Source organism: Lepisosteus platostomus, chromosome 17 (assembly GCF_059453375.1).
Source record: "Lepisosteus platostomus isolate fLepPlt1 chromosome 17, fLepPlt1.hap1, whole genome shotgun sequence".
Classification (NCBI taxonomy): Eukaryota; Metazoa; Chordata; class Actinopteri; order Semionotiformes; family Lepisosteidae; genus Lepisosteus; species Lepisosteus platostomus.
Genome location: NC_142627.1, coordinates 54334 through 81540, shown reverse-complemented (window position 1 = coordinate 81540; position 27207 = coordinate 54334). Strand labels below are relative to the sequence as shown.

At 40.7% G+C, this 27207-nt stretch overlaps 1 protein-coding gene across 6 annotated transcripts in view; it reads right to left on the bottom strand.

Annotated features, from left to right (window-relative positions):
* LOC148645902 (uncharacterized) overlaps positions 1-27207 on the bottom strand; it is a 50435-nt gene that overhangs the window by 1696 nt on the left and 21532 nt on the right. The window contains exons 2-6 of one of the 6 annotated variants that reach the window (XM_088609766.1): positions 23474-23558; positions 17913-18050; positions 8548-8583; positions 7504-7638; positions 6727-6863 (exon numbers count right to left, since the gene is read on the bottom strand). In XM_088609766.1, coding sequence (XP_088465892.1) covers positions 6727-6863; positions 7504-7638; positions 8548-8583; positions 17913-18050; positions 23474-23515 — 488 coding nt within the window. In that variant the 5' untranslated portion in view covers positions 23516-23558. Of the gene's footprint in view, positions 1-6726; positions 7639-8525; positions 8584-9098; positions 9407-17912; positions 18051-23473; positions 27105-27207 lie in introns of those variants that run through there. The other 5 variants (XM_088609764.1, XM_088609767.1, XR_015927891.1 and 2 more) reach the window with 5 other exon arrangements.

The following is a 27207-nucleotide window of genomic DNA, read 5'->3' as shown; positions in this document are numbered from 1 at the left end:
TTGATTCTATTAACAAAAGAAATGTCACTAATTTATTTCCAGAATTTTGTGCAACATGTCTCAATGACAGCTCACCAGAACACACCACAGGGGCTCCAGTAAAAACATACTCGTCTGCCAAAACTGACGTCTCACGAAGCTGAATCACTTCATGTTCATTCAAATGCATTGCTAGACACTCAGGAGAACAATTTTTTTTAAATCTTCTAATAAAATTAATTCCCGAAGCTGAGCAAAGTTGGTACCCTTTCTGCGCACTACACCAGCAATCTAAAAAAATTTATTTCTCACGTGTTTTTGCCAAATTAAATTTGAAAATTTCTCCTGCAAATTCAACAAATTAGTTGGTTAGTTCTTATACTTCCTAAATGTTGGTCTTTTTTATGCTCGTAAAACTGCAGCCTTAACAGAAGCATAGTCGACAAATGTGCAGAGTGGCTACAAGCAATAAAATAAAAACAATTAGCACTGCACACACGACACATGGTAAATAAAATGCGTAATTGAAACTAGAACAGAAAATAATAATAAAACTAAAACAAAAAAACAGCCGATCAAGTTAATTTACTATTTTGATGAATTATTACCCATTGTATGAATTACCAGGAATAAGAACGTCTAAACAGAGTGGCTTCAGCAAACTTGATCTCTCAATTATTAACTAAATCCTTCAATAATGCCTACAGGTTATAAATGAGAGCCTATCTAGACCATTTGATAGTACCCAATTGAACCAATGATCTCATTTGAAGAAAGACAGCGTATTGTCTTGAACAACAGGGCTGGGTAGCTTGTTACATGTTCATACAACTCTAGGTACTGTAAATAAAGTGTCAAGAATAGAAGCAAAATGTACATAATAGATTAGTTTGTTAAATATGCTCTTCTACAGGTAGGGGAGTACTGCAAGACCTGCGACTGTCTCTGGACAATACCACCCATATGGAAGAAGTACAAGTGCAGTGCCTGTGGCTGTACAGTAAAAAAACCTGAAATGTGAACAGTTTTAAGCCTCCCTGGTTATCCCCTCTGCACCACTGTCAAACTGCACAAACTGGGTCTGCCAGCTTACCTTACATGACAAACGATAGTTCATCATATAGTTTAGTTGTGAACATGTTTTGTAACAGCTGACAAGCTGGCCTTGTTAAATTTAAATAGTATCAACCATAACAGGCGTTTCAAAATGGAAAAGAAAAAATGATAGCAACTGAACTTTTCAGAAAAATAGTAAATATATCATAAAGAGTATATCATATATTACATATACTGTTTATAGCTAAAATGTAGTGGGGAGCACCTTATTGTTCTTGAAAGGAACTACATTTTACTATTATTGCCACTCTGTTAAATTTCTCCATTCCCAGATTGCTGTTAACAGCCTCTCATAGGGATTACAAGCGATTATCGCTAACTTTGTTGATCCTTGTAACTACTTTTACACCTTTAAATTGAATCTCTTCTTTCTGTAAGTTTGATACCACAGTTCAGAAGTACACATGCAGAGTCCATTCATTGCATAATTGTAGATCTGGATGTATAAAATATGGAATTAACCTTTTAACTGAAATTACTAAACAGTTGCTACAAGAAAAGTAAGCCACAGGCTAGAGAACTATGAATTAGAATAATTTCAACAATTACCTTAAAGGAAACACAAAATCTGTAGTATAGGATGTATACATTAAAAAATGCAAAAAGACTTTCTGTTCATTTTCCACAGACTAGTTTTCTGTTGTAGGACCTTTCCTGCCAGAACTCTTGCTGCCAGATCACTGATACAGCAAACCTCTTCCGGTCGGAGTCCACAGTGGGGGTGCAGACACAGGCAGGACATGCTGGCCACACAGTTGACAAGCAGGCACAACCTTTACACAGTGTAACGCCAGAAAAACTCTAAACAAAACTTAGCTCCCACTTCAAAATCTTACTACTGTTCTCTCAAATAATTTCAAAACCTCTGAAATTGGTTTCTAATCCCCTTAATCTTAATCCCTTTAAAAGTCCTTTGTAATGTTCCCTCCTTGTGGTTTAATTCCTTAAACTTTTCTAGACACTCCAGTCAAAGCTCTTTACAGGTAAGGGGGACTCCCCTCCACCACCACCACCAATGTGCAGCCCCACCTGGATGATGCGACGGCAGCCATAGTGCACCAGTACACTCACCGCACACCAGCTCTCAGTGGGGAAGAGAGCAGAGCAATGAAGCCAATTCATAGATGGGGATTATTAGGAGGCCATGATTGGTGAAGGCCAATGGGAAATTTGGCCACGATGCCAGGGTTACACCCCTACTCTTTTAGAAAAAAACCTTGGAATTTTTAATGACCTTGGTTTAACCTCTCATTCGAACGACGGTGCCTTTTTATTTACTGTTCCCATCACCATATTGGGACATTAGGACCCAGACCACAGGGTAAGCGCCCCCTGCTGGTCCTACTAACACCTCTTTCAGCAGCAACTTTAGTTTTTCCAGGAGGTCTCCCATCCATGTACTGACCAGGCTCACACCTGCTGAGCTTCAGTGGGCTGCCAGCTGTGAGCTGCAGGGTGATATGCCTGCTGGCTTAAATAACTTATCCTGAAAAGTTACTGTTGTGTTCTTTCATTCAGATACAACTGCTGTTACGATATTTAATTAAAAACAAATTAAAAGATTACTGCTTGTGACCTGTGCGCATGTACAACAGAGGGTTAACCAGTGCAACGAAATGACCAATTTATCATGTGTCGCTAGTAGTTGGTTTAATTAATTCTTTAAATAATAATTAATAAATGCTTACACTTATATAGTGTTTTTTCTGGACACTCCACTCAGAACGCTTTACAGGTAATGGGGATCCCCTCCACTACCACCAATGTGCAGCCCCACCTGGATGATGCAATGGCAGCCATAGTGCGCCAGAACGCTCCTCACACACCAGCTATCAGTGGGGAGAGCATAGTAATGAAGCCAATTCATAGATGGGGATTATTAGGTCATGATTGGTAAGGGCCAATGGGAAATTTGGCCAGGACACCGGGGTTACACCCCTACTCTTTTCGAGAAATGCCCATGGATTTTTAATGACCACAGAGTCAGGACCTCGGTTTTTACGTCTCATCCAAAGGAGAGCACCTGTATACAGTATAGTGTCCCCGTCACTATACTGGGGCATTAAGACTCACACAGACCGCAGGGTGAGCACCCCCTGCTGGCCCCACTAACACCTCTTCCAGCAGCAACCTTAGTTTTTCCCAGGAGGTCTTCCTTCCAGGTACTGACCAGGCTCACACCTGCTGAGCTTCAGTGGGCTGCCAGTTGTGAGTTGCAGGGTGATATGGCTGCTGAGCTAAATGACTGTCAGGTCTTCTGCTCAACTGATGTACTGCATTTTGGACAGATACATTTGTCATGTATTTATAAGGTGCAATTCTAAGCTGAAACCATTTTGTCTTGTGTAAGGAGAACTACCATCCTTGTTGGACTTTTTAAAAAAACTAGTTATAAATTGTGTCATAATCTCAAATAATGAACCGAGAAGCTCATAAATTAACAACGCAAAGCATTGTAAAATGTGTGCTTAGATTTGCTTACGATTGGTTAAAGCAATTTGTGGAGGAACAGGCGTTTGTGTTATATCTGTAATAAAGTTATGATCTGATCAGTCTGTTTTATTTATGCCCTTTTAAGTCTTTTAAACAATACAGTGTAAAAAGATTAGTGTATGAAAAACTGTAAAAGGAGAGCAAATACACATTTTATTGCATGGGCTAACTTTCTACCAGAAGTGTTATATGTACTGTAGCAGATCTAAGGTAGCAAGTACGTGGAGGGTCGATGTACATAAATCATAAGAAACAGGTAGAAGTTCATTTCGTGCTGAAAGCTGAAGAAAAGAAACACTAGTTTCGGATGTGGTGTCAGGTGTCGTGGCCTGAAGAGGGCTCCACATGCTGCCTACTTGTTCAGAAATCACACTCTCTCTAGTATACGGGAAGCAGCTGCTGAGATGAGGTTGGACCAACCCGATATGTAACCCTTCCAGCCCAAGTTTGGTCCCTAACTCAAGCATTAAAACATGAAGACTATAGTTCTACGACAATCTGACACAGCAACTGTCGATGGTACAGTATCTCTGAAGTTTCCAAAATATAAGGATTGACTAACAGTCTGAGTCACCTCTGAGTTTTCTCACCAGATATTTTACTGATCTACCTCCTACTAACTAAATTAGTAGGGAATGATATTTGTAGGTTTTAAAACTACTTGGCTTCATCGGATGTGTTAGAAAATGTTACGGAATACGAAAACAACAAAAATGCAGTTGTGATGCACACCTCCTTCAGCTGAACGTTTCTGGTGTAACACTGGAGGGAGTGTTTTGTGGTGTGAAACTGGGTGTGGGCTTTTATTTTCACTCTCCGTCGAAACGCATTCACAATACTCACTGAGTCACTTTCCAATCCTCACGAACCCCACAGGATGACTTCTTGACAGCGTCTACATCTCCTGGTGACTAATGCATCTTACCGTGAGGACATTATGGAACGTAACAAATTCATTCAAATGACTACTCAGAAATTGTTTTAATCTGGTCTTTTAAATACGATTTTAAAGTGACTGTCAAATATTTGTATAAATCTTGAACTCTCTAATGATGCCTTCAAATTAATACTTACACTACATTGACATTTTTACTAATGTTATATATCATAGTATGTTAAATATTCATAATCTTTTAAGCCCACATGGGGACGTTTCAGAGGTTGAACTGACGAAGGGAGACAATAACTTCAACCCCATCCCACACCTCCAGAGAGAGAAAGGTATTGTATCCAGTCAAAAGGGTGCAGTGCCACAGAGCTCAGTGCATTTACAAGTTAATGTGAGGCTATGAACTGCAGCAGCATAAAAGAACAAGTAATAGGTTTATTCCTTGCTGAAAAGAGAAGAACAAAAACACAACGTTTCTGCCTCAGAGCCTTCTTCAGGTGTGAGAAAGACAGAGCAGTAAGCAAAGGTAATGTAGCAGGAGAACAAGAGCTGGGAGAGAGGAGGGGCGAGGGGCAGGAGCAGGGGACAGACAGAGAGGCCAATCAGGAGGTGTGAAGTCAGGACAGGTGAAGAGAGGTGTGAAATGAAACCTACAATGAATAGAGAGAATTTAGAAGAACAGTAGTCTGTCGTTAAGAGAAGGGGGAAGGTGTGATCCTAGCTGCAGGATAATTTTAGTTTCTGAAGTCTTTCTGATGAGAATTTAAACTGTTTCCTGATTACTCATTGATGAATCTTAGCTCAGTGAAGTTGTCCCCCTCTAAAAATAACTCAAGCAAGAAACCCACTGCATGTGTTAGTGCTGCTCTTGTGCTGCTTGCGTTTCCGAGATATAGCGCCTTCTTTTCCTGGGGAAAATCCCTACAACGCCGCAGGTGAACCACACAGGCCTTCGTGTCAGTTTGTGCCACTGAAAGTAGCTTACCTGCGCTTTCTTTTTCGGGTGATCATGTGATCATGCATGGCGACTTCGACCTCCAGTAACCCTGTCTGTTCAGTTCAAGCACTCCGTTACTGGTCCAAGGGTTAATATGTTTCTGTTTGCCTGGGGGGTGGGGGTCGGCGACGGTCGATTTTGTATTTAATACCAGAATCGTCTGTGCATTTGTGTGACCAGGAAAATTAAATTGGTCTCTAATAAAATATCCAAATCCGAAGAGTTGCAGGTTTAGCCTTAATAAGTGAACATTAGCAAACAACTGCATGTTCTTAAAAAAGGCTTTACCTAGCACGTATATGTGGCCTTTTTTAAAATCTGTTCTTTTTTAAAGTTTAAAGAAGTAATCAGTTTCTCATTGTGTCCTTCTTAAATAAACATGCAAATCAAGGGACGTTTAAAGTTTCAACCAGTCTTTCAAGCGAATTATCAACTTCCTGTATTACAAGCCATTGATTTGATCTTTTTGATGTAAATGTAACCAGACGAAGAGGGGTGGGACACGGGAGTCAGGAACAGGGCCGCGCGCAGGCTGGTAGTTAGACCCTTGATACCAGCCTGCTGAATGCCTGACTGGTACGTATCTCTGGAAACCCTCCTGTGGTTTTCTTCTAATTTTTTAGAAAATAAAATTTAAGAAAGGGAGTCCTGTGCGAGTTCCTCCTGTACGCACTGGTGACAGCACATGATCTACAGTGAAGCTGCCAGAACGAGGAGGGACCCGCTGGATGTCACCACAGCCAGGCAGAACAGGGCCGTGACAGACGCCACGAGGAACTCGAACAGTGCATTATGGGAGCTGTAGTTCCTAAGCCAACGCTACGTCCGTGAGCAACTATAACCAGTTCTAAAACCTGTCTCCCCTTAAGAGAGGGTTACACAAAGCAAACTTGCAAACGTGAAAAATAACTATTTTTTAAAAGGACAATATGTACTATGGTAGTTCATAACACATTTGCAAAACATTGGAAACTCCTCTAACAGAAATATTGGAAAATATTTTCCGATAAAATTACATATCTAAGGTCTTAAAAAAAGTCATTATCCATATCTTTGTATTACAGTGCTCTCATCTTTAAACATAGCATGATTAGATCAGTCTTTTTATTTCTAAGTTGATTTACTTGATTACAGTCTATATTTCAACTATAAACTAAACAGGTCTGAATATAAAATTAATAACAAAAGTGCTGTAACTAACTTGTTTAATTGAGTAAGCCTACTGACATCAACAGTAATTGCTTACACTTACCTGTATATAGTGCTTTTCTGGACACTCCACTCAAAGCTCTTTACAGGTAATGGGGATCCCTTCCACCACCAGTGTGCAGCCCCACCTGGATGATGTGCTGGCAGCCATAGTGCACCAGTACACTCACCACACTTCAGCTATCAGCGGGAAGGAGAGCAGAGGGATGAAGCCCTTTCAGATATGGGATTAGGAGGTCTATGGGAAATTTGACCAGAATGCCAAATCAAAATATATGATTTAAGGAAAAGGTTAAGTTAACCAGTGCTAAAGGACTCCCAGCAGCCCTGCACTTTGTCCCATCTACACTACACCCTTTCAGAGCAGTAAACAACAGACCCTGAGGTCATCTGAAACAAAACATTACTGTTTCTAGTTACCAAGTGTCAAAAATGTGTCCACCAACACCAGCACTGTGAATCACATGCAAGTCCAGAACCAGCACTGACTGGCTTAAAAGGAAATATCAAAACTCATTTAATTGGAAGGTGGTGGCTGGTTATTAGGTCAGCAACAAACATCACTGTCATGTGTACAACTGCGGGAAACAAGAATCTGTTACCGTCTAGTAAAAACAGCTCCAGTAGTCTAAATCTCTAGCTTGAAAATGTATGTCTACTGTTTGCTAGTTACATGGATCTGACAGACAAAACCAAATGAAAGAAATTATTATTATGTATTACAATAGACTGACTGGGCGTCCCTCTGAGATCACTTTCCCACTGTTTTCTGCGCTTCACAAACATTACATACTTGATTATGATTGGTCTTTTTTTTTACCAGACTTCCATTAAGATGATCCACAGCAGCAACAGGAAGAGCCACTACAGCGAATGTCTTGCTCAATTTGAATGTGCAGAACAAAAATACGTTGCAAATTGAGGGGTCCCCCTGGCCACGCAACCTATAAAAAGACTGGGGCAACAGGAGGCACAGAAATACGATAATTCTTACATTAATCGATGCCCCAAAAACAAAAACGGAAAGGATACCTAGTCACACTGTGAAAACAATGTGAGTTTAAGTGTGACCTCCCATATATAAAATGCTGGTAAGTGTAACAATGATTGTGGTTGCATCCCATCTCTTAATGTGCATTTCAAACTTACTGTAAAGATACTACACCTCTGTCGACCTCCTTGTCAAAGTAAAGAAGTAGCACATGTAAGGCCTACTGTGGACAACAGTGTGGCAAGTAGGCCGGTAATTCCACCTGAAGCCACAAGAGGGTGCCCATGTACTATCAACTCCATATAAGTCATGCTTTAAAGAATTTATCACATATATTAGAGCAGAATGACTCTTGTGGGTATTCTAACAACGCACAGCCAATCTCTGTTTTTTAAAGAAGGGACAGGTGTAGAGTGGAATCTCAGTTTGATTTCATGATTAGTAAAGCACATTGAGTTATATACAAAATAAAGTAATGGAAATTATGTTGTTTTGTTGTTTTATTGGAACCAAAGAACTAGAAATAACACTGAACAGTGTAACAGAACAATTTAACATGCAGATTTTTGTCAATCAATAAATGATCGAATCTTTTTTCACAAGGTACTGGAGGTTAATTTTGCTTAGCAAAATAATGTCAAATTCAAAATATGACAAGTGTGTGTCAGCTGTAACATTTTTGTCTTTAGAATGAGTAAAGGTGACATTCACAACCTTATGAAACACGTTTAGCATGTCTGATTGCCCTTGGCTATTTCATCTAAAACCTTCCTCTAAAACATTGCTGAGGCAAGACATTCTATACTGACTTTTAATTAAGAGTAATATCATGGTGAGGGCCAGTAATTTACCTTACAGTGTATAATTACTTACATCTTGCATGCTTGGATATTTCAGTTTCCTCTTCACCTGTCGACAAAAGTAGGAACAAATTATTTTACTGAAAAATTCTGATCATTTACAAGGTCATGGTGATAGACTCTAACCAGGCAGACAGAGGGCACTAGTGTTGCAGTGTCCTAAACAAAGATAAAAACTAATATTTTGTCTCAACAAAACACAAATTTAACGTTACTCACAATACATTTACACACAAGTAAGTTTTGAAAATTTCATAGATAAAAATAGTTTCTCATTTGAGATCATATAGAATCCAAATGCACATATCAATAAGACAGTAAACAATTTTATTATAAACACAGTGGACAAAGCAAGCACATCAAACAAACAGCTTTGGGCAAACAATCTACAGACTTTTTTTTACAAAAACAGCACAAGTTCAAAACAGCTCTAGATTTGCTAAACTATAATGCAGGTCTATTAGCTATATTTGAAGAATGTAAACATTGTCGGAACCCAGTGCCTGTCCACTCCATGGACAGGACACCAGAGCACTGCAGAAGGCAAACCACACACATACTCACAGAGTGGACAATCTTGCCAGTCGCCAGTTTGCCATGACAATGTATTTGGACTGCAGGAGGATAAGAGCTCAGAACCCACATGATGAACATGCAAAAACACACAGAAGCTTGCATGGGCCAGAGTCACACCCAGGACCCAAGAACTTTAACACCAACGCTACCTGCCACACTACTGTGAGTGTTTGGCAATTTTTAATCTTCTAACATATTATACAGTGCTGCTTCCACAACAATTGTATTTCTAACTGCAAATGCTTCAAAGGTCTCACAGTGTTACTATGTGGATCTAACTATATCTGAGGTCTCTCTTGAAACCTGAGTTCTTTAACGAATGAATATGGACAATAAATTGAATCTTTGAACCCTACTGGAGATGAATACCAATTTAAACTGGAAAAAATGTTCCAATTGACATGACTTGCCTGTACAATATATGCAGACACCATAACTTCATAAATCTGCCAAATTTCTTAATGGTAGAAATTCATCCTCTTTGCTGTTTTTCTAAACTCATTTCTAAGTAAAAATAAAATAAAATAGAAATATATGCATATGACTGACATAAAATGACCAAACATTTCAAGGTAAGGAGTCACAATCAATCAATCAAGGTTTATTTATCAACGCACGAATTGTACAGCACACAGTGGTGTTGTTGCCAATGAAATGCTTTATCCGCGAGCTCGTTAAGAGAGATAGAAGAGCTGAAGGACAGGAATTAGGATTAGGATTAGATTAACGAAAAGAGGAAAAACAATTAGGATACAATAAACTACACAATTACAATTTACAACACAATTTACAGAGTGTGCGAAAGTAACGCAAGGACAGGAGGTATTTAGCCCTTTTTGTATGTCCTGAGAGTGCAAGTGAACCTGTCAGTTCAAGGAGGTAACTGCAGGCATCTGCTGTGGTTGGCTGTTTCAAATAGCTACACTGTTTGCCGATGACCCGACAACAGGCCATTAAGCTCATTCATGAATACATTTGCTACACTTCATGTTTACACAACAAACATTGTTTTAATTCAACTACCTCCCCAAGTTGATTTTCTAATTGTAATGAGCCACAGAAGCAAAAAAGAGGTGACGACATATTTTAACTAAAGTACAAAAAGAAAATAAGTTTGAACACTTACAACACTAAATAAACGACTTCGCTACTGTTAAAAGTGATGTAATTGGGTAATGAAGTCAACAGAGAAATGTTGAGTCTTCGTTGCCTTTGTGTTAATGTCTCTTGTGTTCAGTACACTCGTGTGTACATTTCTTTCCTGATGCCCACGATGAGAGACTCAAATGCCGCTTCAGCTTCTTGATCTACACAATAATGCAGCATTTTCTCCCTTGTTTTTCCAAAAACACTTTCTGGTTTCTTTCATCAGTGACATCACAGCATGATGTGACACAACACTGCATGCCATATGACGTGTGTGTTTCTGGTGACAAAATAAATTGACACGCTTATTACACAAGATTATTCTGTCTTTGGACAATTGTAACGTTTTCTGGTGACAGTGTAGCAATCAACACATGGAATATGCAGTCATTTTTATTTTCTGCATCTTTATATACAGTGATATGTCAGACGGCACCAATATTATAGTGTACCTCACATACAGATGCAGCCATTCAAAATGGGTGGGGTATTTCGCGGTAAACCCCGGTGTGCGTGTTGCATCAAAACGCAGTATCACGCGGTATTACGAATCATTTGATGTCATGCCGGAAAGTATCCAGAATCACCTTGTAAAACCGCCAGGAGGAGCCAATAAAGCTTAACCTCTCATGTAGAGCATTTGAGCTTTGAAATTTAAATTGTGTATTACAGCATGTTAATCATCAGTCATTAAAAAGTTGGTATATTTTATGAAAGCAAGATTGCTCAGTTGGACAAAAGTACACAACCTACCTTTATCAGAAATATTTATGCATCAAAGCCTTTACCGAAGATATTACTAATAGTATTAATAATGAATGACTTTGGACAAGCTGTAAACTCCAAGTATTACGCTGGTCCACATTCTTTCTAACCGTCATTTTACACGAAAATACTTTTAGTTTTTTCTTTGACAAACACCACAGCATTTTCTAGATCTAACTAACGAGGACAGGACATTAGCTAGCCAATAAGATAAAGGAATGACTTTTTTTGTTCATTTCTTTAGCACATTTGTACAAGCACTTGGAATCTGTCCAAGCCTTTGTCAGGCATTTTCTTTTATTACAACTGACATAAAAACTCCCTTGCTTTTAACAGAGCGTTTCATAATTTCTAACTACGAAAATTATTTAAACTGCGACACTTATCATTCAACCAGAGCTCAAAATATCACAAGGATACTCAAGAGCACAGCAAAGACTGTATTAAAAGATACTTGTATCAGATACATGAGAATCCAGGCTTTTTTATACCAGATATTATGGAACCACTTCAGAAGGGTGTCAGCCAGTCAGATTCCAGGAATCGGTACTTTAAAGAAAAAATACACACCAGTACTCCATTTCTCCCTAAACATTTTAAGCATCGAAGTCTTTAACTAACATGTGAAATAGTGTGTAAAAAAGTGGTAGTTTTAAGCTTTTCTGCTAATATAATATGGAATCGCGTATCTAAAGAAATTAATAACGATATGATTATATTTGTGTACTGCGACAGGGCGTTTCCCTGGGTCAGAGATAAAATAAAACTTCACTCGCAAATTTATATTTCTAAATATCACAAAATGATCGAATTTAAGTCATTTTAATAACAATGAATAGTCACCTATGCGTTACAATATAAACATTTATTTTGATTTAAATTGCGTTTTGATTTAAATCGCAAACGCGTGTATAAATATGTGTTTTTTTATTCACAATCAGACAAATGCAACATAAATTGATATCTTTGTCTTCCAAGTATCTTAATAAACTTTCAGCATAGCTTTCTCCCCGTTTAGATGTATTTTTCTTGGGATCTTGGGATCAAACGTGGAAAGATAAGACTGTAATCGTTTTTATTTTTTAAATACATTTTAGAAAAGTGTAATCTATACTAAAAAGCTGTACACCACCTGCTATAAAGATACATATTGTAATACTTTCGGGTTTGGATAGGACGGACACAAGAACTCAGACTTGCGGAGTTAAAGCAAGTTAAAGCCTTGATTTTATATATCATCTTTAAAAGTGGCATGTCAAAGCAATACAGATTACAAAGTAAATACCCAACACTGATTGTACCGAACTGTCATACTAATAAAGCACCTTGAATTGAATTGAGGGGGGGAGGAGGGCGAGCGAGAGCACAGCCAGGACAGACAGGCAAATAAGATACACTCCACAGACATTCACAACAGCGACATATCATAAAACGTTTACACATATTGTTAAATTATTACTTGTTTTTCAGGAAGTTAAAAAAAACACTTGAATTACTTATCCAGTCTCTCAAATAAAATTATTTTTCAAGCAATGCAACTAACGTCGGGCAACGTGTTTTTTTTAATCCAACATTGACAGCCACATCTTAAATCTTGTCAGTTGGCTCTTTTTTCTCTGTTTGAATTGTGGCGATTCAAACAACTTGGGATAACAAGTGGTCTCAAAGTCACCGAGCTCACAGAGCCTCAACAACAGGTGACAATTTCCTTAGTCCTTCCTTAGTCTTCCTGAAATAGTCAGATTATGAGTGAATAAAAGCATTTTATTAAAAACACGTTTGCGTTTATTTGGGAGCTATATTATGCATTTTTCATATGTAAGATATAGTTATGTGTTCCTGCTTACACATCGCACGACTTTAAAAGCTAGAAAAACAGATTTCGATTCACATTATCTGGTGAGCCTTGTTTTGTCAAAGGACAGCACACTCTCTCTCACTTGCCCTAAACGGACAATACACAGGGGGGAATTCAAGGTAGAAGGGGGGAGATTTCCAGCGAAAGACACCCCCCCCACCCCCCAAAACCCAGTAAGTACAGTACTTACTAGTTAAGAAAGCTAGGTGTTAGCATAAATTATTAGTAATCAATAATATTAAATTTAGCCCTGTAATAAATTGTGCTAATAAATTCTATTCTACTCTGAGAATGTAGGGGGAGGAAGAATGCCCGTGGTCCTTTCACTTACTGCAATATTATGGACACTCAAAAGCAGCTTTTTTTTTTACAGCTGGTACAGCACCCCACCGCGCCCACGCGCCAGCATTATATTCTCATGTACAGGTAGAATATGTTCATTGTCCTCCAACGAAAGAAGGGTTCCTTTTGCCTAGCCTAGCTTTCTTAACTAGTAAGTACTGTACTCACTGGGTTTTGGAGGGGGGGAGGTGTCTTTCGCTGGAAATCTCACCCCCTTCTACCTTGAAAATACCTGTGAAACCGGTTTAATTCGTCACAGCCAGCACTCCCGCAGAGAGGGGGGTTGTACTTGCAGTGCATCGATATAGGTGGGAAAGCCAGAGCCGAGTCAAGTCTAGCCATGTGTGAGTCTAGTCTCACAGAGCTTCAACAGCAGATGACAACTTGTGAGTTCGATTAAGAATGAATAAAAGCATTTCATTAATAACGCGTTTGCGTTTGTCTGGGTGCTGACAAGTAAAAAACAATTACTTTTTGACAATGAAAAACTGTGTGTGTGTCTCTCTCTGCTGGCGTTTGCAATCATTTTTATTTTTAAATACATTTTAGCAAAGTAATGTACCATAAAAGTATTGTGAGACATATTTGGGTTAACATGTTCAGTGTTCATGTGTGGTAATGTGTGGTACATGTGTGATAAATGTGTGGTAATTTGTTTGGTGCGAGTGAATTTTTATTTAAAATCTGACCCAGGGAAAAGTGTGGTGTGGACGGCTGAGGAGAGAACGCGTTGTGTCCGTTATTCTTTGTCTTTTTGAGCCAATGAAAGCTCTGTTGTCCTTCACATGAATGCCTGAATCATTGTACCGAACCCAGGATTTTACAGCATTTTTTCTTTAAAATACCAATAACAGCAACATACAGTTTACATAATATGTTGATGTTCCAAAATTAATATCGTTTATGACCTTTATGCTCTTCGTTAATGTCTAAGCCGGAACACATCATTATATCTTATTTTGTATTTCTTTTTAAAAAAATAATAAAAATCGTTTGCCCAGCCTAACAGTATTGTTATTGTTTTTATCCTGTAAAGCGCTTTGAGGAGCCACCTTTAAAGGCGCCATATACAATAAAGTTCATTATTATTACTATTGTTAATTTGCTGGACAGAGAGGTGAACATTATTACGCAGAAGACAAAGATAGCGATTTACGCTGCATTGTGCTGCTGTAATACAGTTTTAAACAATTAAAAGTCTAAACAGTATCAGATTTATTTATGGATTTTAAATAAAGGCGATTTAAATCAATATAAATGTTTATATTGTAACGCATAGGTGACATTGTTATTAAAATGACTTAAATTCGATCATGTTGTGATATTTAGAAATATAAATTTGTTTGGTGCGAGTGAAGTTTTATTTAATCTCTGACCCAGGGAAACGTTTTATTTTTTCAAAGAAATGTTTGTTAAAAAAAAAGGCATGGCTCCAGCGGGATTCACACAACGTGTGATGTGGGAGTCATGAATCTAACCCACAGCGCCACCGGCAAGGTCACATGAGGAGTGTTGAAAAAGCCCTACAAAACATTATCAACAGACATCGTACAGTGTGTACAATTCTTGTGTTGCGGTATATGAATATAATTATATCGTTATTAATTTCTTTAGATATGCGATTCCATATTATATTCCCTTTTAATCAAATTCTAAAAGTATGCTTGTTGACTCGGGTATCACGTTAGTTAAAGACTTCGATGCTTAAAATGTTTAGGGAGAAATGGAATACTGGTGTGTATTTTTCTTTAAAGTACTGAGACCAGCCATATACTGTATGTTTATGTTCCAAAATTAATATCGTTTATGGCCTTCACACACGTTACAGTATGCTCCTATTCTTTTTATGCTCAGCTACTAAGATTTCCCTTCAGTGGTAAAATTCCATATAAATATTCAATACTAAAACGGGCACAGTAAAGACATTTAAATCTTTCTATGACCGACCAACGCACCACGAGTGCCCCTGTCAGTCAACCAATCACGTACCGCGGTATTTTGCATCAACGCGCGTCACAATGCGCGAGGCCGCAGCCTATTACCTCCGGTACGTGTCTGTACCACGCACTTTGAATGGCAGCATCTGTACAGTACATTCTCCTGCTCATACCTCAAACAATACATACTGTACACACCTCTATATATATATATTCTGAAACAACTAACAATCCAGGTTTTGTTTGAAAAAAAACTATTTTGAGAACAAACCATTTTCACCGCTCTTTCGTCTAAAAAGACTACAAATTTAAAGAAAATTTAACATGTGAGTGAATTTAAGAAGAATGTATTAATGAATAATCATGCAGTGTTTCAGATTCTCACATTCTTTAAGATAGAACAAGAAAATTATCCATTCATGTTTAAACAGTTAAACTGTTGTATAGTTTATCTTTGCTCAATCAACAGGAGTTAATAGACTGGATCATCTTAGCTCTGGGACTTGCACTGGGAATGTTTGATGCTCCTCTCTGAAGCTTGTCTTAATCTGTGAGTTGGTTCATTAGGCTCCCCAGGCGAGCCTGGGTACCGACAGTGAGGTGTAACATGAACAGTGATCAGCGCTCTTCTATTGAAGCCCTCATGAGCCCAAAACAATCACAAAACATTGCTGGGCAACAGACAATTCAGAGTTCACCTTGGACAGGCAGCAAGTACATGGACAAATGTACCATTGTGGTACATCAGACGCAGCCGGTGCCCCAAGCACAATCTAGCCTCCTAAACAGTCTCCATTAATTCAAGTGGTGAAGTATTTAAAGTGGTGTTATGACTGTAGCAGTGTACATCCCACCCAGTGCCGACTCGAAGAGGCACTGCCTGTCCTTTACGAACTGCTCACCCTGATGGCTGTGTTACCGCTGCTGGTGACTTCAACCACACAGATCTTAAGGCAGTCCTCCCTAAATAGCTCAAACCTGAAGAAGGCTCCACAGCCGAAACATTGCTTTCTCTCTTCTCTTTTCGGCAAGGAATAAACCTATTACTTGTTCCTTTGCAGCCTACGCACGCTGACGCAGCTGCATACCTGAGCTACTTCCCTTAATTCTACCTGTATGTTAATTTTGCAACCAGAGGGGTGAATATACTGGACTTAGCTTATACAAATATCCCTTATGCATACAAGGCTGCCCCCTGCCCCCACCTGGGCCACCCTGACCACATTTCTGTGATGCTTATTCCTGCATACAGACCACTGCTAAAAAGTGCCGAATCGGTTTTGAAACAGACCCTGGTATGGCCAGAGGGAGCCACCTCAGCATTACAGGACTGCTTTGAGCACACAGACTGGAATATGTTCAGGGAGGCCGCTATCTATGAAAAACATATCAATCTAGAGGAGTATGCAGCATCTGTGCCTTGCTACATCACCAAGTGCATTGATGATGTCACTGTCTCTAAATCTATTATCACACGGGCCAACCAGAAGCCATGGCTGACTGCAGAGGTCCGCACACTGCTAAGAACTCACAATGAAGCACGTAGATCAGGTGACAAGGAAGCCCTTCGGACTGTGAGGGCCAACCTGTCTCGTACCACCAGGGAGGCAAAGCATAACTATGCACGGAAGATTCACGGTCACTTCTTAGACACCAGAGACATATAGCACAAGTGGCAGGGCATCCAGTCCATTACTGACTGCAGGACTACTCCACGCGCCAGTGACAGAGATGCATCCCTTCCAGATGCGCTGAACGACTTTTATGTGCGATTTGAAGCACTCAATACAGTTCCTGTGAGAAAGACCATACCTCCTCCTGATGATCAGGTGCTTTGCCTGTCCACAGCTGATGTGAGGAAGACACTAACAAAAGTTAACCCACATGAGGTTGCTGGAGCTGACAAAATACCTGGTTGTGTGCTCAAGGAATGTGCAGCACAGTTAGCTGATATTTTTACAAACATTTTTAATACCTCCCTGTGCCAAGCGGTCATTCAATTCAACTTTATTGTCATTAAACTTACACAGGTGCATAGTATAATGAAAAGTGTTTCTCATTAGTCACTCAGGTGCAGTATATAAATAGGACAGAAGATGAGACAATAGACAGTTACACAATAAGACAGTTACACAATAGCAATAATAGTAACATGCAATAACATAACATAAATAACATGTAATCAAGTAATCGAAAACTGTGCAAAATTCCGCAAACAGAGAAAATTTAACATGACAAAAACAGTGCAAGGTAATTCTTGGAACAGTGCAAAAAAATTGTGTGGTTAAAAGTAGTATGGTTAATTAATATTAAATATTATTATGCCTGTTACAATTTTACTGGGCTATCGAGGGGACAGTACAATTTTGGCTTACATGTGTGTGTGGTGGTGTAGGAGTACAGTGGTTATGGGTACAGGAGGATGTTAGGAGAGATCATAATAAGGTGGAAGGGAGTGGGGGCGTAACCAACTTGACAGCTCTGGGGAAGAAGCTATTTTGGAGTCTAGTTGTGTGCGACTGGAGTGACCGGAACCTTCTGCCAGATGGTAGGGGAACAAACAAGTTATGACCGGGGTGAGTGGGGTCAGACATAATTTTGGTGGCTTTTTTCAGACTCCTGGTGTTGTATATTTCCTGGATGGATGGTAATAAAAAAAGATACATCCCTGTATCTTTCAAGACCACCACGATTATACCAGTGCTGAAGAAGACTACTGTGTCCTGTCTCAATGACTATCGCCGCAGCACTCACACCAATTGTCATGAAGTGCTTCGAGATGCTAGTCATGGGCCACATCAAATCCAGACTCCCCACCTCTCTGGCCCCCTCCAGTTTGTGTGTCGTCCCAACTGGTCTACCGATGTTTCTGTATCCCTCGCCCTGTCCCATCTGGATAAGAGGGTAAGGATAAGAATGCTGTTCATTGACTTCAGTTCAGCATTCAACACAATCATCCCCCAGAAACTTATAGAAAAACTGAGCTTGCTGAACCTTAACACCTCCCTCTGTAACTGGATTCTGGACTTTCTGACCAAGAGACCTCAGACAGTCCGGATTGGAAACATCTCTAGTGCCACGATACTGAACACTGGAACCCCCCAGGGCTGTGTACTCAGCCCACTCCTGTTCACGCTGATGACTGATGACTGAACTGCTACGCACAGTGCAAATTACATCAAGTTTGCTGATGAAACGACAGTGGTGGGCCTCATTAGTAACAAAGATGAGGCACCATACAGAGACGAGGTGGAGAAACTAGCGGACTGGTACTTAACCAACAATCTGTCTCTGAATGTAGATAAGACAAAAGAGATTATTGACTTCAGGAGGGCCGGCACTAATCACTTCCCACTGCACATCAACGGCTACCTTATGGAGACACAAGTTTCTTGGTGTGCACATCACAGATTATCTCACTTGGACCATCAACACCACCTCCTTAGCTAAAAAAGCACAACATCTCCACCTCCTGCGGCAACTGAGAAGGGCAAACCTCCCCCCATACTATCCACATTCTATAGGGGTACCATCAAGAGCATGTTGACAAACTGTATCATTGTTTGGTTTGGGAATTGTAAGGTCCCAGACCGCAAGTCCCTGCAACGAATTATCAGTAGAGCAGGAAACATCATTGGAGCCTCCCTTCCATCCATTCAGGACATCTACCACAAAAGAATAAGGTGCTGTATATAATGACTAAGAAAAACAGAGGAGGCAACTGAAGGAAAGGAGAACAATGTACACAAGAGCATTGAAGGATGAAATATACTGAATAGAAATATACAGAAAAGTGAGAGGTCAGATAAGGTATGAATTCTCAATTTGGGATGATGTAATTAGTGGATACAATGAATACTATGCTAGTTAATATCACTGATCTAGGTTCTGAAATTCAATTAACTGGACGTGTCAGCAAACCACACCAAAGTAGGATGATAAACCCTATAAGTGCAGGAGATGAAATGCAAAAAGTTCACACTTTTTGTGTGAGGTAGTAAGGTTCATTACTCTGTTCTCCTCTCCACTAATAGCATCATCCAGGTGGGGCTGCACACTGGTGTCGGTGGAGGGGATCCCCATTACCCCATTACCTGTAAAGTGCTTTGAGTGGAGTGTGCAGAAAAGCGCTATAGAAGTGCAAGCAATTATAATAATGTATTATTATAATTAGCTATAGATGCAATATATCCCTCGGGAGGGGGATCAGAATACCTCCTGGGTATCCCTGCCTGTCGTAAGAGGCGACTAAAAGGGTTGTGTCAGGAAGGGCATCCGACGTAAAACCATCTTGCCAAAACCATGGTTGCAAAGAACACAAAGCACATACCGGATCGGTCAGGGCCCGGGTTAACAACGGCCGCCATTAGTGCTGTGTCCCAACAGGGTACTAATGGAAATTATGCTACTGTGGGGAAAACTGTAGAGTGGGGGCTACAGAAAAGAAACAAGGTGAAGGGGCCTGGAAGGAATGTTAAGTCAATGAGAGTGGGGAGTTGGAATGTTGGCACCATGACAGGGAGAGGGAGAGAATTGGTTGAAACTATGGCAAAGAGAAAAGTGGAGATCTTGTGTGTGCAAGAAACCAAGTGGAAAGGAAACAGCTCAAGACACCTAGGAGAGGGATACAAGATTCTATATGCTGGAAAGAGTACCAAAATGAATGGAGTGGGTGTGATAGTGTGCAAAGACCTAGCAGACAAGATAGTGAGGGTGGTTAGACACTCAGACAGGATTATCAATGTACAGGTGGCTTTTGAGAGTGGGTTATGGAATATCATCTCTGTATATGCACCACAGGTAGGAAGACCACAGGAGGAAAAGGATAGCTTTTTGGAAGATCTCGAAGAAGTGATTAGCAGAATCCCAGGAAATAAAATGGTGGTAATTGGAGGAGACTTCAATGCACATTTAGGAGAGAAATGCCCAGATTATCCAGATGAACATGGTCAGAGAGGGCTAGGAGAGAGAAATGAAGAAGGAGGAAGGCTACTAGAAACACTCCAAGCTCTTGAATTGTTTGCAGTGAACACAGGGTTCACGAAGAATTATGAGCAAAAGGTGACATACAGGAGTGGTGGCCATGATACCCAAATAGATTACATATTAGTGAGAAGAATTGATAGAGCGAAAGTCCAAGATGCTAAAGTCCTGCCCTATGAGGCTGTTACCAGACAACACAGGCTACTGGTGATGGACATCACAATATTGAAGGAGCGAAGAATAAGGCAGAGGAAACACCCAGCACGAACAAAAGTGTGGAAACTGAGAGAAAACAAAGTAGATTTCAACAGGCTGGTGAAAGAAATGAAAAACAACACAGAGGAAACAGAGGAGCCTTCAGTTGAAGAAGAGTGGACTGAGATGAGCCACATCCTAGAAGAGGCTGCTACCAGGGTTTGTGGAAAGACAAGAGGAGGCAGACCGAGGGAAAATGAAGAGTGGTGGTGGGATATGGAAGTTCAGGAAACACTGAAGGAAAAGAAAAAAGCATACAAGGCACTGAAAGATGGCACGGGAGAATTACAAGAATATAAGAGACTAAAGAAGGTAGCAAAAAGAAGTGTAGCAAGAGCAAAGGAAAGAGCCTGGAAAGAATGGTATGAGAAACTTGAAACAAAGGAAGGAGAGGACCAAATCTACAAGATTGCTAAACATAGAGCGAGACAGAAAAAAGATATTATCCGGGTGGCAGTACTCAAGGATGGAGAAGGCAGAGTCTTGATTAAAGAAGAACAGATCAAGCAAAGATGGCTGGAGTACTTCAAAAATCTGTTAAATGTAGAAAATGAGAGGGAGAACCTATTGGAGGCAGACGTAGTGTGTGGCCCAATCCAAGAAATTTCAGTAAAGGAAGTGACAGAAGCTATCAAAGAGATGAAAGTGGGCAAAGCAACTGGACCATCAGGAATAGCAGCAGAACACTTTAAGAACCTCGATGAAGAGGGGATTCAGTGGCTGACGAGATTGCTAAACAATATTGCAAAGGAAGAGAGAATTCCAGAAGAATGGACAAAAAGCAGTATGGTTACCATCTACAAGGAGAAAGGAGACCCAATGGAGTGTAAAAACTATAGAGGAATAAAACTTCTGGAACATGGATTGAAAATCCTGGAAAAAATTCTGGACAAGAGACTCAGGAAGATAATCAGGATCCACAACTCACAATTTGGATTCTCAGCGGGGAAAAGCACAACAGATGCCATTTTTGTGATGAGACAGCTACAGGAGAAGACACTAGAGAAAGGGAAAAAGCTGTATGTGGCCTTTCTGGACTTGGAGAAGGCATATGACCGTGTGCCCAGAGAGGTGGTGTATTGGTGCTTGAGGAAGAAAGGAGTACCAGAAAGCATGGTGAAGTTAGTTCAAGCAACCTATAGAGATGCAACTACGAAGATGATAACACAACAGGGAGAGACAAAAGAGTTTGAAATCACAGTTGGAGTACACCAAGGATCAGCACTAAGTCCTTTCCTTTTCATAAACATTATTGACACACTGACAGAGGAGGTAAGAACAGAAGTGCCTTGGGAACTCATCTTTGCTGATGATGTGGCACTGATGGCAGACTCAGAAGTAGAACTACAGGAGAAAGTGTTCAAATGGCAGAGGAGTCTGGAAAAGGGTGGACTGAAAATGAATGCAGAAAAATCTGAAATAATGGTAATGGAGAGAAGAGGAGATACTATGACCAATGTTGAGGAGACAAATGGAGGAAAACTGAAACAAGTTGATGACTTTAAATACCTTGGATCAAAACTGGTAAAGGGAGGAGAAACACTGGAGGCAGTAAAACAAAGAGTGAAAGCTGGATGGAACAAGTGGAGAGAGATAACTGGAATAATCTGTGACAGGAAAATTCCCAGAAAGTTAAAGTGCAAAATGTACAAGACTGTGATTAGACCTGTACTACTATATGGAGCTGAATGCTTGGCAGTTGGAAAGAGGGAAGAGAACTTGATGAGAAGAACTGAAATGAGGATGTTGAGATGGATTCTGCAGATTTCAATGAAGGATAAGATCAGAAATGAAGAAATCCGTAGACGATGTAGGGTGGTGGATGTGGTTGAGAAGATGCGAGAGGCGAGGTTACGGTGGTATGGACATATCATGAGGAGGGACGTTGAGGAAGTAACAAAGAGGGTAATGGAATTTGAGGTGGAAGGTAACAGAGGAAGAGGCAGGCCTAGAAAGAGATGGATAGATTGTGTGAGAAAAGATATGGAGGTATGTGAAGTGAGTGAGGAAGATGTGCTCGACAGAGACAAATGGAGAAGAGCAACCAAAGCAGCTGACCCCAGGACAGTCTGGGACTAAGGCTGTGAAAAAGAAGAAGAAGAAGAAGCTATAGATGCAATAGGAGGTGTCATACCTCATTTTGCCACTAGAGGGCATTCCAAGTCACACAGAGTATAAGTAAGTATAATATAGTTCAGCAGAGGAGCTGCGTCAGCATGCGTAATAGGTTTATTCCGTGCTGAAAAGCCAAGAAAGAAAATGTTTCGGCCGCAGAGCCTTCTTCAGGTGTGTGAAAGACAGGGCAGTCAGCAAAGGTAATGTAGCAGGAGAACAAGAGCTGGGAGAGAGGAGGAGCGAGAGGCGGGAGCAGGGGACAGACAGAGATGCCAATCAGGAGGTGTGAAGTCAGGACAGGTGAAGAGAGGTGTGAAATGAAACCTACAATGAATAGAGAGAATTTAGAAGACAAAATGAATGTCGTTGAGAGAAGGGAAAGGTGTGATCCTAGCGGCAGGATAATTTTACTTTCTGTAGTCTTTATGCAGCTGTAAACCTGAAAGAGGCACATCACGTTCACAAGCTACAGTATAATAAACTTTATTACATATCCAACAGAGCAAACCTGCTTTTATCAAATACACCTACTTTTAAATTAGTTTTATGTTCAACATGCTGTAATACAGTTTAAAATGAATAAATCTAAACCGTATACAACTTAAATTCTTTAATTAGAAAAAGATTGTACCCCAGCGTCGCCTGGGATTGTAATTCAAGCGTTCTCTGGCTCCACACGCCCTGTTGAGCGTTCACTGGTCCAGCTGGCAGTGTTACACAGTAGTGCAGCCGCACCGCTGAGTATTTCTAAAGAGGTGCAGTATCCCGCAGCCCCTGAACTCCAGACTACTGCAGTATCTCTCGCACATTCTGAACGGCTGGAGCTGTAATTAGTGTAGTCTATAAACCACACCAAAGCAGGATGATTAGCAAACCCTATAAGTGCAGCAGATGAAATACAAAAAGAACACACTAAAATCTGCTACTGCTCAAACACTCTGGTTCTCTCTTCCTCCCCTCACCTGACTGCCCATGTCTTCCTCAGGCTTGCTGGGCTGCCACATTGTGGACAATCTCTTGAAAAAACAGGTTCAAGAACAGGTTAACCTGAGGGGAAAGAATGTCAGATTCGAGTTTAACTGTACACACATCTACTATCTATAAAACTTAATCAGCAATTAAAACCTATGATTCTGTTGTAATCACATTAGAAAAGCACAAATGTGAGGATGCAATTTGGTTGCTAATAATTAATTGCTCTGAATACCTCACGCAGCTGTTTCACAGCTGAAGCAAAAGCATTAGTTCCAGAGCAGCAACCTTTTGTGTTACATGGTGACAGAGATTGTACTGTACTCTGAATGAGGCAGACTTCATTATACCTTTGAACATGACAACCCTCAGTTTAATTCTACACTTTCAAATAATGTGTATAATTATTTCATTTTACTACCCGCACAGAAAACCCTGTACTTGTTTACAATGTCATCTGCCAGGTGTTTGCTCAGTTTTCAGTGTTATTCAAGTGTTTGTTTTAATTTCTCATTTCACAGTATTTTAGCTAATCCTCCAATCGCTTTACCTTAGAAAATCCTACAAGAAACCTTACGTGTTAAAACCTCTATTTTTTCCTAAGTTTCCAAAGGTTTAGTATTTACATTTCTAGCTTCTAGCCAGCCTGTGCTATCAGGAGGCACAGCCTGCAGGGCTGGAGGATCAGTTCTTCTGCACTGAAGACAGACGGCCACAGTCCAGGTCCCAGAGGAAACAGAAGGGTCTCCCATGGATCAGACAGTCACGCAGCAGAGACAGTGGGGTGAGTCCAGGAGACCGACAGCCTTACCAATCAGGTCAACCCAGAATCCTCCACAGCTACTGCAGCCAGGTGGACGGACAGGAACCGCCAGCACAGACGATTCAGCAGGGACTGAGAGGAGGAGGAGCTCTCGGCTGGCTTTTCCTTCGGACTGACGTGACTAGAAGCTGAAGAGCCTTTGCCTCCAGGAGGTCTCGCCTATTAGCATGTTACCACTGTTACGTCCCCATGCGTGTCCGTGTTCGTTTTGTTTTTTCCGCTTCCTGTACTCAGGTACCCCCCCCCCCCTCCCCCCATTGGTCCATCACTACACCATCATTGCAGCTGTGACATCATCAGTCACCTCCTGACCAATCAGCAACTAGATCTACAGTTTAATACCGAAGAAGTTCCGACCTCGAGAGCTTTCGGCTAAACTTTGGTCAGCTTCGGCTCGTCTTCGCATTTGCTTGCTAGTGTTACGTGTTTGTTCATTGTTAGCTTCGGCTTTGTTTGTTTGATGGTTGGTTGGATGGCTTTGATTACCCGTGTTTTGTTATAACCTCGCCTTGTTACTTTCCTTTTTACCTTGCTTGTGCTCGTCTGTTACACTATTCCTTGCTTGTGTATTTTCTTCCGTTTTACCCGTTTTCCCATAATCGTGCAACTGGTCACTTGTGTCGTGTTATTGTGAACTGTGAACTTGCTGTACAGCAGGGGAAAGGTTTAGGTAAGGTGGCTGGGTTACACTGTGCACTCGTAGGGTTGTTTTCTGTCTAGACACGCTAGGTTAGGGGTGTGTGCCACTCTTGTGTTTTGGTTCTGGTTAGTCAGTGCAGGGAAGTTAGGGTGCTTGAAGACGCAGAAGACACTTTTGATTTTTGTTTGTTTATGTTAGTTAGGATAGACCTCACTGTATTAGCCAGATACGTATGGGTTTGTTGTTTTCTTTCCTTTGGCACCGCTCAAGTTCCTTTTCCCTGTGTATTGTGTCCTGTATACCGACCAGTCACTTATTCACTTTTTAAAAATAAATCACTTTTGCACCAAACTTGTTGTCACGCTTCCCAAGTCCCTCACCGGAATCCCACCTGCATCCAAACCCATCCGAAATGTTACATCCCTTTACTCCTAGACACCTGGGGTCATAACAAGCACAATATTCAAAGAAAAACTAAAAATGAATATGTTTATTGCATAAGTATTTTGCCCCTCAGTCAGTAGTTGGTGCAAGGACCTCTGACTGCAGCTACAGCTTTGAGTTTTTCTGGTTAAGTCTCGATCAACTTTGCACACCCAGGGCTATGCCACAGCTGCTGTTAAAGGAGAGTGGCAAGTTCTTACCAATTTGAAATAACTCATACTGAGGTGGCACAGTGGTTGGCATTGATACCTCACGGTGCTGGGGCCCTGGGTTCAGTTTCTGCGGTGTTGACTGCATGGAGTTTGCATGTTCTCCCTGCTTTTGTGTGTGTGCCCGTGTAACCTGCGAACGACTGGCACACCTTCCAGGGTGTATCCCCCCTCATGCCAGCTGCTTTCTGGATTAGGCTCCCTTGCAACAACGTAGTAGATAAAGCAGTTCGGAAAACGGATGCTTGAAACCAAGGCTTTAGAGAGGTGGTTTTCAACCAGTGGGCCACGGGGGTACTGCAGGGGGCCGTGAAATGATCAGGGTACGCTACGGGGGTACAATGAGTGCAAGATCTAAGGGGGCCTGTTGCTAACGTCAGTAAAATTTTTTTTTAGAAAAGACCATCTGTAAAGTAAACGAACGAGAGTTCGTATGTCTGGGGCGGGGAGCGCTGTGTATTTTCAAATAGCAATATTAGTCTGACATATTTAAAATTAAAACACAATGATCTAGAAAACATGGCTGTGTGGATAATTTGTAATTGATCATTGACGTGTCATTCCCAAACGTGTAGAATTGGATAACGCGACCTGTTCCCCTGCAAGACTGAGCAAGAGACAAGCTTACTTTTAAGTAAGCTGTCTTCGTTAGTGTGCAACTTAAAAGCAATCCAGAAATGTAACTCAGGCAGCGAGAAACGCAGAGAACAGAAAAGACCATTAGAGAGGAAAAGTTTAAAGTGGACTTTATCAGTTTCTTACTGGACACTGTCATCAGTGAGACAGAAGGACGTTTTTCTTTCTTGAGTGAATTCAGCCGTCTTTTTGGCATTGTTTGACATTAAAAATACTGGAGATAATTCAACTGAAGCTGCAACAAACGTGCCTTGTTTTAGGAGACATGGCGGAGATTTGGCAACTGGAATAAAGTTTCTGTCTCATCTGCGCCCCAATGAAGTCAACACTCCGTTTGAAGTACTGCAGTATTTGGTCAATGAAGATATGAAATCTGCTATTCCAGACACAGTGATAACCTGTCAAGTGTTTTTAACAATTCCAGTTGCTGTCGCCAGTGCTGAATGCTCGTTTAGCAAACTCAAAATTGATCAAAACTTATCCAAGGTTCACCATGAAGCAGGACGGACCGTCAGCTCTGGCTTTGCTGTCTGTAGAGAACAGCACCGCACGGCAGGTGGATTTCAGTGATATCATCGCTAAGTTTGTTGTGACGAAAGCACGACAAGTCAAGTTGTAAACTTTTAGAAAGCTTGTTACTGAGCTTGTTAAGTTCAGCATGTTAGCCCGTTTGAATTCTGCTCTCTTGCTCTGTGTGCACCTGCGGAGGCAGAAGGAAGCTGGAGGGGCTTTTCTATTTACTTGCACCCGAACCCAAGTATGGGCTGCCAAGGCCCTGGCTGCAATTGTATAACAGTTGTAAATATATAAAATATATAATATAAATAACAAACACTTGTATATATTATGGCTTAGCATGCTGGCATGACGTGACCGCCATTTAGCGCTATTATATGTGACATGACAAGAAGGGTAATGCAGAATGTAGTATAACTGCCTAACTACGCCTCATATCATGGGTAAGTGGCTTGC